The sequence below is a fragment of the Giraffa tippelskirchi genome, chromosome 4 (genome assembly GCF_054371585.1).
Source record: "Giraffa tippelskirchi isolate mGirTip1 chromosome 4, T2T-mGirTip1v1.2.pri, whole genome shotgun sequence".
NCBI classification, from domain to species: Eukaryota; Metazoa; Chordata; class Mammalia; order Artiodactyla; family Giraffidae; genus Giraffa; species Giraffa tippelskirchi.
This window is the reverse complement of record NC_137278.1, coordinates 149,167,039-149,190,785: the sequence shown is the minus strand read 5'-3', so window position 1 is coordinate 149,190,785 and position 23,747 is coordinate 149,167,039. Positions and strand designations below refer to the sequence as shown.

The 23,747-nt window shown below is 38.6% G+C and overlaps 2 protein-coding genes and 1 pseudogene across 13 annotated transcripts in view; 1 reads left to right on the top strand and 2 right to left on the bottom strand.

Annotated features, from left to right (window-relative positions):
• Positions 1-23,747, top strand: part of XPOT (exportin for tRNA) — a 155,327-nt gene that overhangs the window by 47,986 nt on the left and 83,594 nt on the right. For all 11 annotated transcript variants that reach the window (XM_081588897.1, XM_081588912.1, XM_081588907.1 and 8 more), the window contains one exon: positions 1,605-1,685. The gene's annotated coding sequence lies outside the window, so the exon portion shown is untranslated. The remainder of the gene's footprint in view (positions 1-1,604; positions 1,686-23,747) is intronic.
• Positions 1-23,747, bottom strand: part of C4H12orf56 (chromosome 4 C12orf56 homolog) — a 78,530-nt gene that overhangs the window by 22,659 nt on the left and 32,124 nt on the right. For both annotated transcript variants that reach the window (XM_081588919.1, XM_081588920.1), the window contains exons 3-6: positions 23,001-23,073; positions 13,430-13,835; positions 9,836-9,909; positions 1,462-1,606 (exon numbers count right to left, since the gene is read on the bottom strand). In XM_081588919.1, coding sequence (XP_081445045.1) covers positions 1,462-1,606; positions 9,836-9,909; positions 13,430-13,835; positions 23,001-23,073 — 698 coding nt within the window. The remainder of the gene's footprint in view (positions 1-1,461; positions 1,607-9,835; positions 9,910-13,429; positions 13,836-23,000; positions 23,074-23,747) is intronic.
• On the bottom strand, positions 1,780-2,137 carry LOC145544569 (small ribosomal subunit protein uS8 pseudogene; annotated as a pseudogene).

Genomic DNA, 23,747 nt, shown 5'->3' with positions numbered 1-23,747 from the left:
ATAATTGTATTATTATAAGAATATGACTATAATTATTCATTATACTAATTTTATTATAATTTACAAATATATATATAATTTCCCATCCTCTTACCCAAGAACCAAAAATTAGAGCTGCCTCTAAGATAATAATGTGGTGTATTCCTAACAGGGTCTATGTAGCACAAGCATTTTAGATGATACAGCACTACATCATCCCTACCTGCCTCAATGCTGGGAACACTTGACAGACTATTCTCTATAGCTACTATGCCCTCTGGTTAGGGTGATCAACCATCCCAATTTGCTTGCAATTGGTCTAGCTATTGCATTACAAGCCCCAAGTGCCATTAACTTCCTCAGTCCCAGACACACTGGAACAGTTTGTTACCCTACTCTGGGTAAACCAGGATGGTTGGTCATCAGACATATGAAGCACTCAGAATCTAAGAAATAGCCAAGACTGTCTTGTATGGTGGGGGAAGCTGTGCACTTCCCAACTGTGCAATAAAATGGCAGCAACTATGTATGAGGCCAGTAGCCAGAATCAGCCTCATTAGCACAGCACCAGTACTCACCTGGGCTTCTCAATGCCTTCACCTAAAACTGAATGACACTAAGTCAGTCTTCCAGAGTAAGTCTGTAACTTGCCAAGTGGGAGAGCTAGATTTCTTTGACTTCTCAGAAGTCACCTTTTTAAAACATTATTTTATTTCTTTATTTATGTCTGTGCTGGGTCTTCGTTGCTGTGCAGTCTTTTCTCTCGTTGTGGCAAGCAAGGGCTACTCTCTAGTTGTGATGCTCAGGCTTCTCATTGCTTCTCTTGTTGTGTAGCACAGGCTCTAGGGTGTGTGGGCTCAGTAGTTGTGGCCTGCAGGCCTAGCTGCTCTGCAGCCTGTGGAATCTTCCTGGATCAGGGATCAAATCCATGTCTCCTGCATTGGCATGTGAGTTTTTTTTTTTTTTTTACCACTGAACCGTCAGGGAAGCCCAGGAGTCATCTTTAACAAGGTGAATGTATTAGTGCCACTGAACTATACAGTTAAATATGGTTAAGGTAGTTTTGTATTATGTGACTTTTACCACAATAAAAAATTTTAAAAATATATCAATCCTACACTTAAAAGTGTATTTAATTCTATTTTTGTTGTAGGGGAACATACACATAAAACTTCTTGATATCTTATACTTCTTGCATACCAGAAGCTTCCCCCCACCCTCTCTCTTTTTTTCACTCTGTCAACCCAACCCATGTGAGCTACCATCGTTTTGCTACTGCTCTCCTCCCTTCCATCTCCCTGGCCCCAGCGCACACATATACATTGATTACATCACAACATTTCAAGCATCAAGACGATTGCATTAAATTTAATCAACATTTTTTAAAAAACAGCATCGGAATACAAGATATTTATTACTATTTTACTTTATGCTTAAATATGCTACATTTGATAAACAGGTAAAATAAGACAATATACCTACTTTCCAGAAAAGTCTTTTCAGAATGAAGTTTTTCTGGGCTGCTACTTTAAGTTCCCTAATTAGACAAAGTATCTTCCTCAACGTGTTGTCTTTAAGAAAAAGTTCAGATTTAAGCTGACCAAAGTGCTTAATTTTCTCCTCAGATCTACAGAAAGAAAAGAAAATTTACCATGGGAAAAAATGATAATAAACAGCATTTGAGGAATATCAACAATTATTGACAGGTATGTAAAACTTTGTTTACTAATGGAATTTTTTTCTTTAGTTCCCTGAGGCATTTTATTTGCATGTATGTATTACATCCCTAAACAAAAGAATTCAAGGATTTTTCCCTCCTGTGTGTTTTCATCTTGCTTATTCATGGTCTATGATGCCAATTGAGGTTGTCGGTACAGTGAAACCAAACTGATGTGACAGGAGCAGGTTATTCTGCCATTTTTTCACATCTTTGAGTTGCATATCAAATCTGAAGCTGATCACTCCACACTTATTTAGCCTGTCTGTGAGGTTCCCAACAATCTTCCCAGCCCTGTGATCATCGATTATTTCAAATTCGCCAATGTAACCATGCTTCATCATGGAAGATGACTTTGGAGCACAGCCTAATAAGAATCTGGCGTTTGCCTCTCTTTGGGGCATTGTTGATACTCTTGAAAGCATTAGCCAGGACATTCATGGTGCCACCATCATGGCAGCATGGGAAGATGGCGGAAAGAGGACCAAGGAATATTAATATAGTTTTGTACTTCTAACTTAATTACTTATCAGTAATGAAAACTGCTCCTTGTAGCCCTCCAGGCTCCTCTGTCCATGGAATTTTCCGGGTGAGAATACTGGAGTGGGTCACCATTTCACCCTCCAGGAGATCTTGACCCAGGGAACGAACTCGCATCTCCTGCATCTCCTGCACTTCAGGCAGATTCTTTACTGCTGAACCACTGGGGAAGCCCCTAAATTGAACTATTTATTACTCTCCAAACACATTTGTTACCATGCCCCTTTACTTGAGCTGTACATACCCGAATCTTCTGTCCCTCTTTCATAGTCTAGCTCAGAGTTTGTTTGTATACCATTTGCCATAATCCATAAATCATATGTAATATTATTTGCATACTATTTTTCCTTTAAATCAACTCATTTTTTCTTAAAGATAAATTTCTTTACAAAGAAAACTTTTTATTACTACTTCACAAGGGAAAAACCAGTACTGTTTGCTATAATTAGCAGGTAACTGTAAAAACAGCTTGAAAGCAACAAAATTCTAAGTAGATGCTCCCTATTTTGAGCCTGAAGTCTGCTTTCCCTTTGAAAAAAGGGCAGATGAGTGTATTAGAGAGCTGCCTCTACTGGCACCAAGTCAAGAGATTCTCCCTGATGAGATCAGATGAGTTGGAAAAGAGAATCACTTTTTTACCATGTAATTCAAAGTCATTTCATGCCATGTCGTAACACTACATGAAGTCACCCTATATCATTGCCCCACATCCGTTCCACACTTCAGGAAAAGCTGGCTTCACTGAAATGAGTTAACACCTTCTCCTTAGGGCTTTCCCTAATTCCACCAACCATGGAGACCCTCTCCCATAGCCCCTTTTCCATACTTCACCCCATTGCAGTTCTTTGTGTACCTGTCCTGGCCCCTCAGCTGATTTGCAGCAACTTGAAAAACCATTAACAGGTTGGATATTGTTTCTATCTCCCACTGTGCTCAGCAATAACAACTGTACTTACCTGAGCACTAACTCTGTGACAGGCTTTGGCCTGGGTACTCCTCATGGACTAGCTCACTCAGTGACACTAGGTGGGCTGAGCTGGGAATTACTATCACGTTTACAGGACATTAGGTTAAGTAGCCTGTCCAAGCTCACACAACCAGTGATTCAGAAAAGCAGAGTGCAAAGTAACAGTAAGAGAGCTGTTTCATGTTCTGTGTAGATCAATAGAAATGTCTTAGAATTTCTGACTTAAGGTAAAAACATTTTTACCACCTACTCTAGAAATCTTGTTATCAGCCATTTATTCCAATAATACTACATAGAATCTTGGTTCTTGCCCACTACCTCCCACCTTATTTAAAAAAACAAATCTAAGATGCTCTCTTCTATCCAATCAATGAACCTCTCTTATTAACATAAAAATTAAGACTTTGTGAAAAATAGTCTCTTTTCTAGTGAAGACACCAGAGTAGAAATGAACACGAAGAGATCAATCTTAGCCATCAAAAAGGCCACAAATAACAAATGTTGGCAAGGATGTGGAAAAAAAGGAATCCTTGTACACTGTTAGGGCTTCTCTGATAGCTCAGTTGGTAAAGAATCTGCCTGCAGTACAGGAGACCCCGGTTCGATTCCTGGGTCGGGAAGATCCCCTGGAGAAGGGATAGGCTACCCACTCCAGTATTCTTCGGTTTCCCTTGTGGCTCAGCTGGTAAAGAATCCACCTGCAATGAGGGAGACCTGGGTTCAATCCCTGGGTTGGGAAGATCCCCTGGAGAAGGGATAAGGCTACCCACTCTAGTATTCTGGCCTGGAGAATTCCCTGGACTGTATAGTCCATGGGATCACAAAGAGTTGGACACGACTGAGCAACTTTCACTTTCACTTTTTTCACTTGTACAGTGTTGGCAGGAATGTAAATTGGTGCAGCCACTATGGAAAACAGGATAGAGGTTACTCAAAAAATTAAAAATAGAACTACCATATGACCCAAGTACCCACTCCTGGATACTTATCTGAAAAAAAATGAAAACACTAGTGTGAAGATACATGTACCCCCAATGATCATAGGACCATTATTTACAATGGCTAATGGCTGTAAGTAACCTCAGCAGATGAATGGATAAAGAAGATATGGTATGTATGTGTGTGTGTGTGTATATATATATGTAGTTTTAGTTGCTAAGTCATATCCAACTCTTGTGACTCTATGGACTATAGCCTGCCAGGCTCCTCTGTCCCATCGGATTTCCCAGGCAAGAATACTGGAGTGGGTTGCAATTTCCTTCTCCAGGGCATCTTCCCAACCCAGGGATCAAACCTGTGTCTCCTGCATTGGCAGGCGGATTCTTTATCACTGAGTCACCAGGGAAGCCATATATGTGTGTATGTGTATACACACACACACACACACACACACACACACATACACAGGAATACTACTAAGCCATAAAAAAGAATGAAATTCTGCCATTTGCAGAACATGGATAGACTTGGAGGGTATTATGCTAATTTAAATAAGTCAGACAGAAAAAGGCAGATACTGTATGATATCACTTATATGTTGAATCTAAGAAATAAAACAAACTAATGAATATAACAAAAAAGAAATAAACTCACAGATACAGAGAACAAACTAGTGGTCACCAATGAGGAGAGAGAAGGGAAGAAGGGCAAGATAGAGGTAGGGCATTGAGAGTATAAACTACTATATATAAAATAAATAAGCTACAAGGCTATATCATACAGCACAGGAAATATAGCCAATATTTTATAACAATTTTAAAAGGAGTATAATCATTAAAAATTGTGAATCACTATGTTGTATACCTAAGACATATAATATTATAAATCAACTATACCTGAATTTAAAAAATAAAAGCATTCAGTAATAACAGTCATAGTGGCAGAAGAACATGATTTCGAGCGTGGGGGCACGGTCAGATAGACTGATCAGTACCCTAGATCTGCCCCTGTTCCTCTGGGTAACTACCATAGACAAGTTTCCTAGTGTGTCTATACCTCAGTTTTCCCATCTGTAAAATGAGGATGATGATAGTACCTATCCCACTGTAATGTTTTGATATTTTAGTTACTTCATGTGCTTAGCATACGGTAAGTATTTAATAAATATTTTCTAAATAAGAGTAAGCTTTGAGATCTTGCTTCCCTATATACCCATTTCAAATTACTGCCATATTTCATTTAAAAAATAACTATAAAATCCCTCTACTCTCTGAGGACTCCAAAAAACAGCAGAAATGTAGTTTTCACAAACAAAAGAGCTTAGAAAAGCAAAAGCCCAGAAAAAATACAATATCAGCACAATCATTTTGAAATTGAGTTTCCAGTTTTTCCCACTGGGAGTCAGCAATTTGCTAAGATTCATAGAGAAATGAACTGTTTTTAATCTTTTGGCACCTATGACAATATATTATAATATCAAACTATTTTTTTCAAAAAAGCCAAAACAAATTTCATAAGAAAAAGCACACTAATCTCTTCATGCTCAAAATCAATTCATGTATAAAGTGAGGTCTTATCTTACCTCATAAATTCAAATTAAACTCAGTAGTCTATATTTCTACAGAGAAGTTATGGATAATCACAGTTTCTCTGAAAATTCAGAGAATGTTTGCTTTTGCATAGATGACAAACTTTGACTAATTTAAATAAGAAAAAATCTAGTGCCAGAAGACTCCATTGTTCAGTTTAGGAATAAGAGGAAATTTTATATTAAAGTTAACAGATATTCTATATTTCATGACCTAGAAAACAAAACCTTACCCAAATGTGGCAGGAGAATTCTTGATTTAATGACAAGTTCTATTTTTCCTGTATTTTTTCATTTTTATAAACATTTAACACCAGTTATACCTTACATTTGTATCATACTTTATAGCTGGAATGGTTTTTCATACATTATCTCAGAAGCCCTGTGTATATGTTCACAATAGTCAGATTACAGAACTCAAAACTGTGACAGAATCCTGACTTGGAAACCCAAAGAATATTTACTCCTTTTAAACTGAAATTGCCTTGTAGGTATAGACCATTTCCTATGTGTCTTGTACATATATTTGCATCCTTCATGGTGCATTAAATTGCTATACTTTAAATATATTGCCTTTAGAAATTAACTTTGCAAGAAATATGCTTTCCCTGAGTCCAGATAGAGGCAGACTTCTTCTTGCCTTCAGGGATAAATTTCAAGCCACACAAAGTGAGAGCCTGTTTTATTATACAATTAACTTTAAAATCACTTTATACAATATAGTACCAAAATTAAAACTGATACTTTTTACAGCAAACATATGAAAACATGTAGAAATTCTAAGCTATCTAATCATCTTTTAAAAAAAGAAATTCCAAACATTATGTTATTTAACCCCTATACCTCAGAACATATCTCAAAATAAATGGAACATTTCCTTGCAAACTCAGCATTATCACACCAACAAACTTATCAATAATTCTCTAGTATTGTCCATTACCCAGTCCATATTAAAATGTTCTCTGTTGCCTTAAAATATATTTTTATATTTGGCTTGCTAAAATCAAGATCTAAATAAGATAATGGTTATATTTGCTTGCTGTGTTTCTTAGGTCTTTTAAAAACTTTAACTATGGAAATTTTCATACACAAAAATGGAGAAAATCACATAAGAAACCCCCACATACCCATCACTTAGCTTCAGTAATTTTCAGCATTTTGCCAGTCTTGTTTTATCTATTCCCTTACACACACACACACACACACACACACACACCTCTTTAAAAATTCTAAGATAAAATATACATAACATAAAATTTACCATTTTAACCATTTTCAGGTGTATTAATACAATTCAGCGGCAGTAAGTGCAATCATAATATTGTGCAACATCACTACTATCTATTTCCAGAACTTTTTCATCATCCCAAACAGAAACTCTGCATCCATTAAACAATGTCTCCATTCCTCTCTCTCCCTAGTTCCTAACCCATATTCTGATTTCTGTTTATATGAATTTGCCTATTATAGGTGTCTCATATTAAGTGGAATCATAAAACATTTGTCCTTTTATGACTAAGTTATTTCATGTAGCATATGTCTTCAAGGCTCATCTGTATTGTCACATGTGTCAGAATTTCATTCCTTCTTAAGGCTGACACATCCACACTTTAAGTCAGATTCTAGTTTAATTGTGGAGAAGCAAACGGCAACCCACTCCACTTTTCTTGGCTGGGCAATCCCATGGACAGAGGAGCCTGGCGGGCTACAGTCCATGAGGTTGCAAAAGAGTCAGATACAGCTAGGGGACTAAACCACAACAAACTAGTTTAATTGTTTGAACAAAGATGTGCCATAGGTGGCCATAGGTGTTAGGTCAGATAATGAGGCACAAAATTTTTCAGTGCCTTATTAGAGCATCCCAGTTAAGTGATGCTAAGACTGATCAATGGTTTAGTTATTTACATGATCCCTCGATTTTGAAGTTCCACTTCACCATTCTATCTAATAGTTCCATCCATTGAGATCATTTCATGAAAACTTTTATTTCATTTGAGGTTGGAAAAATGGTAATTTTCTATTTCTATCAAACCTTTCACATTTATTAGCTGGAATTCTGTAAAATGAAATTTGTTCTCATCAACTTGAGCTACTTGGTTACCCTGAACTAACTACAGTTTAGGCAGGAAAGGCAGGATAAATGCTTAATTCTTTCCATTTGTTTGCTTATTTGCAGAGAAATGAATTAATGCCCTATTTACTTCTAATGGAGTTCAGCACATTTTTATTTCTTAATGGAAGGAGGATAGGAGAGAGGACTTTCTATGATGCATCATTATACACTTCGGAATTTTTATATATTCATTATGTTTTAACCATCTCATTCGTTATTTTTTCTGATCTCGTGTTGTCCTATCTTTGACTGTTAGGAGCCCCTTCATATGTGTCCTTTAGTTTGGGCCCTGTTGCTCTTTGCATTCTGGCACAAGCTGTTTCAAACTCATTTGTGTATTTCCTGACGCAGGTCTAGAATCAGTCATTCTTCCAAGGAAATTTGGGTCCTTTTAATGGGGAATGAATTGTATCTTTTAAAATTAAACTTTAGTTTATTTACATCATCCCCAGTATATGTCACTATCATAAATCTCTCAAAACTCACTTATGACTTAATATCAAAGTTATTGGAATCATCAATTCACAGAGTGTTTCCTTTGTACAAATCTCTGTTTTAAGTAAGAAAAATACAAAAATTAATAAGACATCCTTCTTGTCTTCCAGGGTGGTGGTGGTGGTTTTGTTGCTAAGTCATGTCCAACTCTTGTATCCCACGGACTGTAGCCTGCCAGGCTCCCCTGTCCATGTGATTTCCCAGGCAAGAATACTGGAGTGGATTGTCATTTCCTTTTCTAAGGGAGCTTCCCTACCCAGGGATCAAACTCATGACTCCTGCATTGCAGGTAGATTCTTTACCCCTGAGCCACAAAGGAAGTCCATTGCCATCCAGGGGCTCACCATCTATTGGAAGTAATAGTCACATCACAAGTAACTACTTCAATGTAAAGCTGACTGTTATGAGAACATAGTAATACTATAAAGTCTGGATAAAATCCAAGTTCCTTTGTCTCGCATATAAGGTCCAGCCTCTATCATATTTCTTCATTCATTCATTCATTGTATAAAGCTTACTGGCAGTCTACTATGTGCTAGAGACCAAGGTACAGTCCCCACTTAAGGAGCATATTTCCTAATGGGGCAGCACACAAACAAGCAATCCATAATATAGAGTGGACAGTGCTACAAGTTGTGTGACCACAGGATGTTATGGAGGGGCCCTCTTAACTTACTTTGAGAAGTGATTTTAGAAAAAGGGATAATGAGCTAAGACTTGAGCTGACATTTCTATGAAGAGGAAGAAGAGAAGAGGGTAAGTTCTAGCATGGAGGCCATCATGTTAGGACCCAGATGCACAGGGAGCTTTTTGAGAGCTACAAGTTCTCTTCGATCAGGAATTTAAGGCAGGAGTGTGGGGGACACAACAGTTGAGGGTAGAAAAATAAAGAGATATCAGGAAGATTTGTAAAAAGGTTTTATAGAGTGTATACCTTCAATGGGCACTGGGGAGCTCTTCAGAGGCTTTAAGGGAGAAGTGACATGATCAGATTTGTGCTTCTGAAAGATTCCTCTATCATGCTGAAGAAAGGTCTAGAGAGGTGCAAGAGTGAAGGCAGAGACCAGCAAGGAAAATACTGTTCGGAGCCCAGAACAGAGATAATTGGACCTGAGCACATGGCAGTGGAAAGAAGTGGGTGTTATCCAGATATCTTCAATAGGTACAATAAATCATGTGGTAATGACTGGGCGTAGAGGGTGGGCATCTGGGGATCCAGGACCCTGGCTTATGCTGTCTGGAGATACTGACATCATGCCCTGTTTAGGAAACATAGACAGAAGGTCAGGTCACAGAAGGAAGAGGCTGAGCCCTGTTTTGAATATGCTGATGTTATGGCTCCTGTGACACATATAAGAAGTGATGTCCCATAGATTGTAGTATTTGCAATTCAGGGCAAGAAGTGATGTAGATATAAATGTGATGGTCAGTTAGGAGAGGCAAAGAGAACAAACCCCCCGACCTCCTGTGTAACTCTGACATGTCATCACTTCTTACCTGTATGGCTTTTGACTTCCAGTAGCAGGACTGAGCTCACTAACATATAGGGGATCTTGTAAAAGAGTAGCTTTCTGAAAGAGGAAAAAAGTGGGAATAGTTAGAATTTTTGTTCACTGAAAATCAATTCCCCTTACTTTTAGTCAATATCATATATCTATTCTTTAATCCCTTCTATAGTACATGATTTGAAACTCATTCCAGTATTTGATAATACCGCAGGGAATTTTTTCCTTACATAGTTTTTTTTTAAAGTTTTAAACGTAACACTTGCTCATTGTATCAACATCAAACAGTAAAGAAATGTGTAAATGATAAAAAGTTCCCTATCCCTCACTACCCCTTCTGTCTCAATATTCAAAACACCTTGCTGTTGTTAGTTTGGTTTATATTCTTTCAGGCAGATAAAAATGTATTAATTATAACATACATTTATAATATTTACACATTAGATGATATATATTTATAATATTTATTTAATACTAGCCACGTCATATCACATGTTAATTTGGGGGTTTTTTTTCACTTAATACATAGTGGACAGTTCTTCATATCTATATATATAGATTTACTTCAGTCTTTTTAATAATTACCCAGTATTACATTGCCAAGATATACAATAATTTTGCTACCTGTTCCCCCTTTAATGGGGTTATTTTTTCCTTAAATCGTTAGTGTTGCCATTTCCCATTCATTATGGGTCTTAAAACAAACTGGCATGTAATGTTTGGCAAGTTCTCTAAATAATTTTTTGTTTATTTTGAGGCTTAACAGACAGGTCAGAAGGGATTTCTGAAATGTTTCTGATTTACAGCTCCAAACAACTCCTGTCTTACTCCTTATAAACAGAGTATGGTGGTAGGTGGGTGTGTAGGGGGAATTATGTGCTTTGTCTTACTATTTTTGTCATCATTCTATGTTTGTTTTTTTTTTAAAAAGGCTGCCCTTTTTTCCTCTCCAAATTTATGCTTGCTTTAAATTAGAATTTTAATTTGAGAATATTCCTTAGTTATTTAGCTTTCTAGCAGTTATCTTCACAACATAAGGGCAAAGAATTGCCATATTTTGTCTTCATAGAATTTAAGATGCTAAACAACAGAGACAATAATTGCTTTTGGTAAAATTTACAGATAAAATGGCTTACTCAGAGAGACAACTCTTTGGAAACCCTTAAAATCAGAATGAGTGCTAATTTCTAACTGGATGGTTTAGGTTAATTTTACCTGAAAGTATACAGAGTTAAGATGTCTTTTCTCAGGAGCATTTCCATACCTCAACAGGAAAGAAATCTCAGATACAACAGATCAATTACCCAAGATAAGTCTGACTGATTTAGGAGATTATTTTTTTTTCCATTTCCTAAAATTTATGAAGATAGCGAAGACTAACCAAGGGTAACCACCCTAATTAGAGAATTCAACAATGTCAGAAAAAAAGTCACACCTTTTAAAATGTTTATATTGAGTTAATACCCTGTTTTCACTAGAATAAATGCTAACCTAATTGATTCATCATGTGTGTATGAAATATTTGCTTACTTGTTTCCCATCTTTCAAGGGATAGAACATTGTTTAATAATAATGTCTGCCAACTCATAAGGATAACCCCCTCCATCCACATTATTTCAGTGCATAGAAAAAAAAAATCAGTCTATCTGGGTTCAAATCCCAGTTCTGTGTTAGTTGTATAACCTTATATCATTTAATTTCCCTATACCTCAATTTCATCGCCTATGAGATGAGAATAACAGTCTTACCTGATAGGACTATTGTACAGATTAAATGAGTTAATATACAGAAAGCATCAGCACAGTTAATAACATTGATAATAACACTACATGTTAGTTATTTGTTGTCGCTTTTATTATCAGAAGGGCTATGAGTTGGCCCATCTGACTTACCCCAAGCATGCCTCTACTGCAGAATTTTAAAGTAGTACCTAAAACTAGAAGTTGGTTAATTCTGGAAGCATAAACAATTATTTTGAAATATTTAGGCAGATTTTAAAAAGTCAATTAAGTTTTGGGTTTTCTATTAGAATATATAAGGCCTTCTTTTAAGAGATCAAGATTTTCCCTCTATTTATGATTCACATACATTCTTAATTTGGAGAAAGCTGTTTAAATTTTTACAGATGAATTTTAAACATTTAATTTAAACATTAAATATTCTGAACTGTGCTATGAGAAAAAAACTAGAGTTTGCCTTGCAGTCTTCCAAATTTGGGGCTACTTATAAAAGGCCCCTCCTTCCTAGCTTATTCTGAGTGAAAAGAGTCTTTCATACCTCTTAACATTATTATGAAAGACTCTTTTCACTCAGAAGGGCTTCCCTTGTGGCTCAGCTAGTAAAGAATCCACCCACAATGAGGGGACCCAGGTTGGGAAGATCTGCTGGAGAAGGGATAGACTAACCACTCCAGTATTCTTGGGCTTCCCTTGTGGCTCAGCTGGTCAAGAATCCATCCACAATGCAGACCTGAGTTCGATCCCTGGGTTGGGAAGATCCCCTGGAGAAGGGAAAGGCTACCCACTCCAGTATTCTGGCCTGGAGAACTCCATGGACTATACAGTCCATGGGGTTGCAAAAAGTCAGACATGAATGAGACTTTCACTTCAACATTATTATATTCGAAGATCAGTAATAAAAATTATATATCACTGAAGGTAACTAAAAAGAGTCATATTATAAAACTGATCCTGGCGTTATAAAAAGATTACTAAATGAGAGCTCTGACTCTGCCTCTAAACTTACTACACAATGTTGAGTAAGTTACTTGGAATTTTTTTTTGCTTCAGTCTCCTCATTTATAAAATAAGGGACATAAGCCAGGTGATCTCTATAAAATTATCTGATCTTATGACAATGACTCCCACTAACCTACCTGCAGTAGCACAGCTAAGAAATAATGAAACATATTGACAGTGTTGAGCTTTGTCCTCACTGAAAGCTGAATGGTTAAGAAATCACCCGTTGTGTGCGTGCTAAGTCACTTCAGTTGTGTCCAACTCTGCAACACTATGGACCATAGCCCACCAGGCTCCTCTGTCCATGGTATTCTCCAGGCGAGTATACTGCAGTGGGGTGCCATGCCCTCCTCCAGGGGGTCTTCCCGATCCAGGGATAGAACCTGTGTCTCTTAAATCTCCTGCACTGGCAGACAGGGTTTTTACCACTACCGCCACCTGGGAAGCCTGAGAAATCACCCCAGCTAACTGTAAAAAAACCACACTGTTCACAAAGATCCCAAAATAAGACCTGTCTCCAACCTTCCTCACTGATTCCCACGAGCCTTACGGCCAACTCCCCTGTTTATTACCTGCCTCGTGAAACGACACGACTGAAGCGACTTAGCAGCAGCAGCAGCAGCAGCGTGAAACCTCAGGCCCATCTCCTTTTCTTTAAGACACTTTTCATTAATGAGCATTTTCCCTATTGCAGTAGCCTGATAAAATCATCTCCTTAATTGTCCAGTGCATTGTGTCTTTCACTATCTTAAATCCCAAGGTTAAGTTTCCAAAATGGGGAGGAAGAGCAGGGAAGCCTATCCTAAGAAACAATACTCAAGCCGAGGTTAACTTAGGAGGACACTTACTATAATATAATTGTTCCATGAACTTTTTAAGTGCAGAAATATTGATGACGTTGTGGAAATAACATACAAATGAAGTTCTGACTCCTTTTTCTCTAGGTTTGGGTTGCTCTGTAAAGGGGAAGCCAGGGTGGAATTTCCTAAGTAAAATTCATTTCCGTTCCCATTGCACTTGAAAGGGATTTCACTTAGAGAGTCTTTGTGATCTGAAAGCCCCTGGGGTTCTTTTGTGTCTGTTATACAAAATGGCCCACTAGTTTTGCTAGTGGCTGATGTGAGCTGACAGCTTCTCCTGGAGGGGGTAGCTAAGGGTCCACAGGCTCTTTGGCCATGAAGGGACAGCTTCTTCAGGTTTGAAGGAGGGCCGAGAGTTGAGTCCCTGGATGCTGTGCTGCTCTCCCGGTGGTACCTGTCAGGTAGAATTTAGAGTTAAACATAATATTCAGAATTTAACAGAAAGGAACAAAGAGAACCTAGTGGCCCATTGCAGCAGTTTGAGTCTGAAAGTAAAAGTCTTCACATAAAGGGAATGCTTGTTAGGAGAACGGAGCGATTTACTCTCACCTGCTGTTCACCACTGACCTAGAGGAGTTACGGTACAATTCTTCAGTATATACTCCTGCTTTCAGAAATAGAATTCTACCCTACCGTCATTTAAAGAGGAATTTTTTTACATCTAAAACATTATGTCTGTCCTTCACAGAGCCCAATACTCTTAAGTGAAAGGACTTTTCATTCTAGTTTTGAAACTTGATTGTTCTTTCATTGTGCATTTCTGATGGATACCATATAAAGAAAAAACTATTCATATGGAGAGATGTGGAGAGATATTCTTAAATGGTGTTTTCTTTGACTCATGTTTTGCTAAATACTCTTCTGATTTTTCCAATATCATTGCAATAGCATCAGCAGTTTTTTTCAGAATCAATCTTTTGTCCCATCTTTTGTCTTCCCTGTTTTCTCCAGCTCACCATGACCCATTTCTTTTCTCTGTAGCCCAAGGAAGCAAGTGGCAGAGGTTAAGAAGTTGCAGGGTATGAGATCCAAGTTCTAATCCAGGCTCTGCCACTCAGTTGTTATGTGATTTTGATTGACCTAAGCCTTAATTTCCTGATTATAAAATAGAAACCAATAGAACCATCTCTTTGGGTTTCTGTGAGGATTAAGTAAGAAAATACATGCAGTACTCAATAGATGCTAGCTATTAATCACTCACTAGGTGCTAGCTATTAATATTACCCTATATTGCCTTGAATTGTTGGTTTATCATTTTATATTAATTTATCTTGTCTCCCTTATGAGACTGGAACCTCTATGAAAGTTGGAAACCACTTTGTTTTTATTTGTTCTTAATTTTAAACAGGTGTAGAATTTATTCATCATCTGTACAATGCTATGAACTAGACTGAGTTTCAACTCTCAGCTCCCTCTTCCACTGACTTTACATACATGTACATGTATGCATGCACATACACATGCATGAACATACAAGTGCTCAAAAAGTGATAGCTTTTCTTTATTCTTGTAGATAGTATTTTCTAAAATTTTCTCTATGGGAATTGAATTAAATAGCCAGTGCACAGATTATGTTAGATAATGTTATGAAATTAGGTTAAAACGTTCATTTTAGGCACAACATATGTTAAACCAAGATCATGGCATACGGTCCCATCACTTCATGGCAAATAGATGGGGAAACAGTGGAAACAGTGACAGACTTTATTTTGGGGGGCTCCAAAATCACTGCAGATGGTGACTGCAGCCATGAAATTCAAAGACTCTTGCTCCTTGGAAGAAAAGCTATGACCAACTTAAGCAGCATATTAAAAAGCAGAGACATCAGTTTGCCAACAAAGGTCTGTCTAGTCAAAGCTATGGTTTTTCCAGTAGTCACATATGGATGTGAGATTTGGACTATAAAGAAAGCTGAGCACCGAAGAATTGATGCTTTTGAACTGTGGTGTTTGAGAAGACTCTTGAGAGTCCCTTGGACTGAAAGGAGATCCAACCAGTCCATCCTAAAGGAGATCAGTCCTGAATATTCACTGGAAGGACTGATGCTGAAGCTGAAACTCCAATAGTTTGGCCACCTGATGTGAAGAACTGACTCATTGGAAAAGACCCTGATGCTGGGAAAGATTGAAGGCAGGAGGAGAAGGGGACGACAGAGGATGAGATGGCTGGATGGCATCACCGACTCAATGGACATGAGTTTGAGTAAGCTCCAGGAGTTGGTGGTGGACAGGGAGGCCTGATGTGATGCAGTCCATGGGGTCGCAAAGAGTTGGACACGACTGAGCAACTGAACTGAACTAATCTTAAATGTGAAAAGTCAGCAAAATGATTTCAGGTAGTTACAGAAAAGTCCACTTGAAGTGACTGTAATTTACCCAGTTGTATGAAAAATTTATTATTTTAGAGAGTTAAAAGAATTTCTAACAAGGATTACCTTTTTGACAGCATAAATTAAAATGCCACAGACATTATAGCTTCACCAATTAAGCAAGCCAACCATAAAGCTAAACTGTATTTTTCATTTAAAATTCAGTAATACCCACTCTTAGTAGTCTGATTAAAGAGTAGTTCATTACTAAGCAAGAGTTCTAGAACCTTGAATTTCCACACTTGTCGACTTCATATTTATAGTACTAGGTTGCTACAAGTCAGGTGTTTTTCTAATAAGCTGATTACGTATCTCTAGGGAGAGCGCAGCCATAAAGGAGTAAGCAATGAGAGAACTGGGAAAGAGAACTCCAAGATCAAAATTATGCACAAATGACTTTTCTCCTTTTCCCCTCCACATCAAACACAGCCACATTCACTCCTTAAGGCTGAAACTATCAAGTTAAAGCCACAGTCCAAAAAACAACAGGCAACATTAAACAGCTTCAGAAAAATCCATTAGATGCAAGGTCGACTAAGAATACAAAGTACATATATGCTAGTGTATTGATTCTATCAAGAAATGAAGAAAAATGGTAAGTAGAATTTATTTAACTTCTTTCTCATCTTTTTCAAGAGTTTTAAAATCAAATACAAAAAAATAATTATTTGATTTTTAAAACTCTTAAAAAGGAAGAGAAGTTAAATACGGAAATGGGGAATTTAGTTTTCATGGAGAGCAAAGCACCTATTCAAGGAAGTAGTCAGATTAATGTATAAAATAGAAAAAACAAGCAGAACAATAAAGAACAATGATTCTTCCATAAAAAAATCATATAGGCCTAGATCTCAAGATGTAGAATTTCAGCTGTCCTGAATAAAAAATTCCCCATGAAGGCTCTACTAAAGCAGAATTGGTGAGATATAAGCAATTTTATGTAAAATAATTCAAAACTGGAAAGCAATTATCAGTATTTAAGTGTAATCAAGAGGCTGGCAGAAACCAGTAACAAACTCTTCATGTGACCCAGAGTCACATAACATAATATTCAGCACAGTTAGCACTCTGAATTGTACATTTTATGGCAACGCACTCCAGTATTCTTGCCTGGAGAATCGCAAGGACAGAGGAGCCTGGCAGGCTACAGTCCACAGGGTTGCAAAGAGTCGGACATGTCTGAAGCAATTTAGCACACACACATGCCAAATTATTGCACAATAGCATTTTTAATAGCTTTTAAAAAATTATTTACTTATTTTTATTTTTGGCTGTGCTAGGTCTTCATTGCTGCATGAGCTTTTCTCTAGTTGTGGCAAGCAGGGGCTACATTCCAGTTGTAGTATATAGGCTTCTCATTGTGGCAGCTTCTCCTGTTGTGGACCACGAGCTCTAGGTGCATGGGCTTCGGTAGTTGTGGCATATGGGCTCAGTAGTTGCAGCTCCTGGGCTCTAGAGCACAGGCTCGGTAGTTGTGGCACACCAACTTAGTTGCTTCTCAGCATGTGGGATCTTCCCGGACCAGGGACTGAACTCGTTTCTCCCACACTGGCAGACAGATTCTTTACCACTGAGCCACCCGGGAAGCCCACACAATAGCATTTTTATTCTTTAAATACCATATTATTAGTGAGAGTAGAAAAGAGGAAAGTTATTCTGTTCCAAGACTTGATCAAGGATTCTGAGGATGCTGAATAGATTATTGTTTAGTGACTGACTTACAGATAATTAGCAATAACAACAGAGCTAAGTTTAATAGGGATTTACTAAGTGTCACACACAGTTCAAGCACTTTACATGTACAGTTGACCCTTGAACAACATGGGGTTGGGGTGCTGACCCTCTGCACAGTTGAAAATCAACACATAACACTTTAGAGTCACCCCTCTGTATCCAAGGTTCCATGTCTGAGGATTGGGTAGGACTGTAGTACGTACCTATTAAAGAAATATCCATATAAATGAACCTGCGAAGTTCAAACCTATGTTGTTCAAGGGTCAACCGTACATGATTTAGTTCTTTATGTATCATCCCTGTGGGATAGGTACCATTGTGAGTCCCATCCTACAATGAGGAGTGAAGCCCTGGGAAGGTGAAGTCCAGACTTGAGGTTATCCAGTGTGACTACTGAGTCTCCATGTTTTTCTCTACTATGCAGAAAAGAATAACACAGCTCCCTTTTTCTACTCTCTGCCAAGAAATGTTTCTTCTTAGAGAAGGATACAAGGTTCAACTTCTTGATTGTTTTTTTCCCTTCTATTTTGCTAATGATATTAAGTGCAACACATTCTCATTTCATAAGGATGCCAAGGTGGTCACCTCTGTCATGCGGTGGTGGTTTAGTTACTCAGTCATCTCTGACTCTTGCAACCCCATGGACGGTAGCCTGCCAGTCTCCTCTGTCCATGGGATTCTCCAGGCAACAATACTGGAGTGGGTTACCATTTCCTTCTCCAGGGGATCTTTCCAACCCAGGGATTGAACCCGGGTGAATTCTGTTTATTAAACAGATCGGTTTCTTCAGTTCATCTTTCTACTTGCCATGCTCTATGGTTATAAAGTCTGCTTTTAAGTTTCCATTAGCTAGATATCAGTAGAGGATATAAACAGATGTAAACTCAGATCGAAATCCACCCTAGTGGGTATGAGCTGAGCAGATCTAGACTGAGGGCTAAGCATTGTCACTCTTTTCCTTTTGGATTATTCAGGGTGAACTCAGTTGAATTTATATAAATCTGACTTTGTGTGAGCACTGTAAAAATGTTCTGTTGATCTCTATGTTTTCCTTTCACATGTGCAAGCAATAGGCAGTCTTTTCTCCGCCAACTTTAGGGGACTCTTAAGTAGGTCACAATAAACTTTTCCTCAAGGAGCATTTTGAGGAGACATCTGCTTGGGTTTTCTCCTGTAAAATGTTTGAGTACATGAAACTATCCACTAATGAAGAGCTGTACTAAAGATAGAGAAACCGAAGTACTGAATCTCATTATCAGAGATCATCACTAGTCTGTTTTCCATCCCTCAGGTGTTAAAAGGTCTGTTGTTTACCATTACCTTGAAAAGTAATCATATTTATGTAAGTCTGATGTCCCAAGATAACTGCTTCCTTCTTATGACCTGCAGCTTCTCATAATTAGGCCTAAAACTTTATACCACAGAGATATTTCAAAGCCCTCTACATGATAACATTCTTTAGCCCTCTAATTAGTGTTTATCATAGCCTGCCTTTTATTTACACTTTTGACTCAAATGTTTAATTACGAAGATGGTAGTCCTAGAAAACTATGGATAGCAGACCTAACTCTACCACCTCGACCTATATTCACTCCTCTCCTCCACACATGGAGCGCACAGAAGCTGCCATGTTTTTAAACCTCTTGGTTATGGTGGATATTTTCAGCATTGAATCATCTTTTCAAGATAGGCATCAGAGTCTTCCCAGGATTTTTTTTTTTCAGTTGTGGTGGGTCTTCATTGAAGCTCTCAGTCTCTTCATTGCTGTGCGTGGGCTTTCTCTAATAGAGGCATGCAGGCTTCTCGTTGCTGTGGTTTCTCTTGTTGCAGAGCACAGGCTTTAGGGCTCATGGGCTTCAGTAGTTGTGGCACACAGGCCTAGTTGCCCTGTGGCATGTGGGATCTTAGTTCCCAGACCAGGGATCAAACCTGTGTCCCCTGCACTGGCAGGCGGATTCTTAACCACTGGAGCACCAGGGAGGTCCCAGGATTTTTTAATTTTGTGCAAGAAAGTATGTGAGTTAGCCACCATGTGGTGGTGGGAGCAGTAAAAAGTGAATTTAAGACAGCTGTTGACTTTCCTGTCCCAGAGAGGACATATTATTCAGTGAAAGAAACTGAAGCTGACCCACAAATATCCAAGGAGACAGAGACAAAGTTCTATGGCACTCAAGTCCCCAGTTCCAGGTATGCCTAATCCAACTTCATGCTTACCATTCCTACGTTCCTGTGCTGTGGTTTCTACCTTTTGCTGATTTTTCTCACTGTTGTACATCTGAAAGCAATCACAGAGCACAACAAATAGAATATACCAGATTTAACAGGTAAGATAGATGGATCTACATTTATATCTATATATACCTACTGAATGAATATTGACTAACATGCATTGCCCTCTAATTCCAGTATTGCCTAAATTCCCCTTTTAACCTATGTTGGACTTCAGTCACTTTTAACAGAGTTCTAACCTCCAAGATAACCTACAGCAACTACTGCATACATTACTTATAAATCTCTTTTATTTTTCTAAATTGGAAGAAAAGGCTATCAGAGTGGTCTAGAAAAATTAGGGCACTGTACACCAAATGTGAAGTGAAGAATGTTGAATCTGAGAGCATGTGGGGCTATCCACTGGCACGGGCCCTCCTTCAATACTTCCAGTTACTCAAGCCATGTTAGGAACATCACTTAGTGCCTTGAGACAGGAAGGCAGAGACCCCTCCTCCAAGAATCTAATAACTTATGGTGCTCAGGGTAACAATGGAATTGCAACCCCTTAAAAAATGGCTTCTTATTGCATGGATTTAGATCAAATCATGCTCCTCTAAGCCTATCTGACACAAGCCAGGCTTCCTAAACCAATGTTTTTTCTTTTGGTGAGGAAAAAAAGTAGAGGTGGCAAGAATACACAGAAGAACTGTACAGAAAAGATCTTCACGACCCAGATAATCACGATGGTGTGATCACTCACCTAGAGCCAGACATCCTGGAATGTGAAGTCAAGTGGGCCTTAGGAAGCATCACTACGAACAAAGCTAGTGGAGGTGACGGAATTCCAGTTGAGCTATTTCAAATCCTAAAAGATGATGCTGTGAAAGTGTTGCACTCATTATGCCAGCAAATTTGGAAAACTCAGCAGTGGCCACAGGACTGGAAAAGGTCAGTTTTCATTCCAATCCCAAAGAAAGGCAATGCCAAAGAATGTTCAGACTATCTCACAATTGCACTCATCTCACACGCTAGTAAAGTAATGCTTAAAATTCTCCAAGCCAGGCTTCAGCAATACGTGAACCGTGAACTTCCAGATGTTCAAGCTAGATTTAGAAAAGGCAGAGAAACCAGAGATCAAATTGCCAACATCCGCTGGATCATTGAAAAAGCAAGAGAGTTCCAGAAAAACATCTATTTCTGCTTTATTGACTATGCCAAAGCCTTTGACTGTGTGGCTCACAATAAACTGTGGAAAATTCTGAAAGAGATGGGAATACCAGACCACCTGACCTGCCTCTTGAGAAACCTGTATGTAGGTCAGGAAGCAACAATTAGAACTAGACCTGGAACAACAGGCTGGTTCCAAATAGGAAAAGGAGTATGTCAAAGCTGTATATCATCACCCTACTTATTTAACTTGTATGCAGAGTACATCATGAGAAACGCTGGGCTGGATGAAGCACAAACTGGAATCAAGATTGCCAGGAGAAATATCAATAACCTCAGATATGCAGATGACACCATCCTTCTGGCAGAAAGTGAAGAAGAACTAAAGAGCCTCTTGAGCAAAGTGAAAGAGGAGAGTGAAAAAGTTGGCTTAAAGCTCAACATTCAGAAAACTAAGATCATGGCATCTGGTCCCATCACTTCATGGCAAATAGACGGGGAAACAGTGGAAACCGTGGCTGACTTTATTTTTCTGGGCTCCAAAATCACTGCGGATGGTGACTGCAGGCATGAAATTAAAAGACACTTACTCCTTGAAAGGAAAGTTATGACCAATCAGACAGCATATTAAAAAGCAGAGACATTACTTTGTCAACAATGGTCTGTCTAGTCAAGGCTATGGTTTTTCCAGTGGTCATGTATGGATGTAAGAGTTGGACTATAAAGAAAGTTGAGCACTGAAGAACTGATGCTTTTGAACTGTGGTGTTGGAGAAGACTCTTGAGAGTCCCTTGGACTGCAAGGAGATCCAACCAGTCCATCCTAAAGGAGATCAGTCCTGGGTGTTCATTGGAGGGACTGATATTGAAGCTGAAACTCCAATGCTTTGGCCACCTCATGCGAAGAGCTGACTCATTGGAAAAGACCCTGATGCTGGGAAGGATTCGGGGCAGGAGGAGAAGGGGATGACAGAGGATGAGATGGCTGGATGGTATCACCGACTCAATGGACATGGGTTTGGGTGGACTCCGGGAGTTGGTGATGGACAGGGAGGCCTGGCATGCTGCAGTTCATGGGGTCGCAAAGAATCGAACACGACTGAGCAACTGAACTGAACTGAACTGTACATCACTGTGCAGTGAGAGAAGGTGAATATGAGAGTAAGTACAGTGGGAAAACGGCCCTCCCCAGTATCCTGAGTTATTACACAGCATGGTGCACCGCAGGTCTGTGTGTACTTCCCAAGTAGGAGTTCACTTTTCCTTTGTAGCACTTTACAATGTTTTTCTAACTTGGCTATTCCCCCCATGTCATACCTGACTTTCAGGGCCGCAGCACACCTTAATTCTCCCCCTGCCTGTCATCCCCTGAATCAGAGCTCTTAGAATCCTATGCTCCCCTCCTCCTTCTAGGGTCTAGATACTTAAAATGTGTAATAGAACCATACTTTGAGTTGTGCAGCTTAGGAAACTCCTTTCTAAATTTACACATGTTCCATCTTTTTCCTGCCTCTATTGTAGCTTCTACCGTTCCCGCAACTGCAACATCTGAATCACCATGTGTGCTATTCATTCCTTCAACAACTGTCGTCTGACATCTTGACTCCTCCCCCAAACTGAATAAAACCTTTCTCCTCATTAAATCTCTCTGACAATTTGCTCAGACTCATTGAGGACTCTTAGCATGCGTACTTTGCAGTATCTTCATTTATGCAAATATATGTCCTGGTTAGAATCAGCATCTCAAGGGTAGGAACTATGTCTTACTCATTGTTGTATGTATTACAGGGACCAACTTCCTACTACACAGAATCAGAGTTCAGTAAGTGTTTTCGAATTTAATTTTAATCATTTACTTATATTGAGACACTGTATATTCCATTGAAATGAGAAAATTTATAGTTTATAACTAACTGGATTTGAATTTAGAGGAAAATCTCCCCACATACCTTCATTATTATATATATGAGATACACAGAACTCAATTAGAAGATTTTAATAAAGTAAAAGCACTTTAAAAAGCCAACTGAAATGTAAAATAAATTTTGGTCAGCAAGTTAAAAGCATAAACCAACAATCTCACCTGAAAAAGGATTCATTCAGACTTTTAGACTTTTTGCCACTCCAAAAGACACGCCCATTATTCTCTTCTTTGACTAAGGAAAAAAGAAAAGTTAATTGGTCATTAATTACCTAATTTGATTGAGCTTATAAAGAAGACATAGTTACAGGTGCTGGTTTGATGACTCTATTTATTTAGCTGCATCGAGTCTTAGTTGTCTCATGCAGGATCTTTCATGGTGGCGCATGGACTCTCCAGTTGTTGCTCAGGCTCAGGAGTTGCGGGGCTTGGGCTGCCTGAACCCTGGAGGAAGGTTCCTCATAGGCTGTTCAGTCCCTGGAGCAGGCCTCCAGGTTTGTTCCACTATTTGGCTCTTCTCTTCCCACTTTGGATTCCCTAAGAGGCTCCAAAATCTTTTCAATAAATTCTCTTTGGCATTAAGGCAGAATCAAATTGTACTTGCAAGCTAATAACCTTTACTAATATGTAAGTGTTTAGGACTCCAGTCATCACAGGTGCTTGAAATAGTAGGCATTTCACAAATTTGGTACTAAATGTGATACAAATAACACCTTTGGTTTTTGCTAGAATTAAGTAGAACATATTAGTAGAACACCTGTGGCCTAGGGGTCAGACAAGTTTGAGCCTATCTCTTGCTTCAGGACCACATATTACGGGATGTCTAGGAGGTGAACCACAGGAGTCATATGTACAGAGCAGTACCTAACCCAGGAAACAGGCAGCTTGGAGAACTGGAAAGACAGAGTA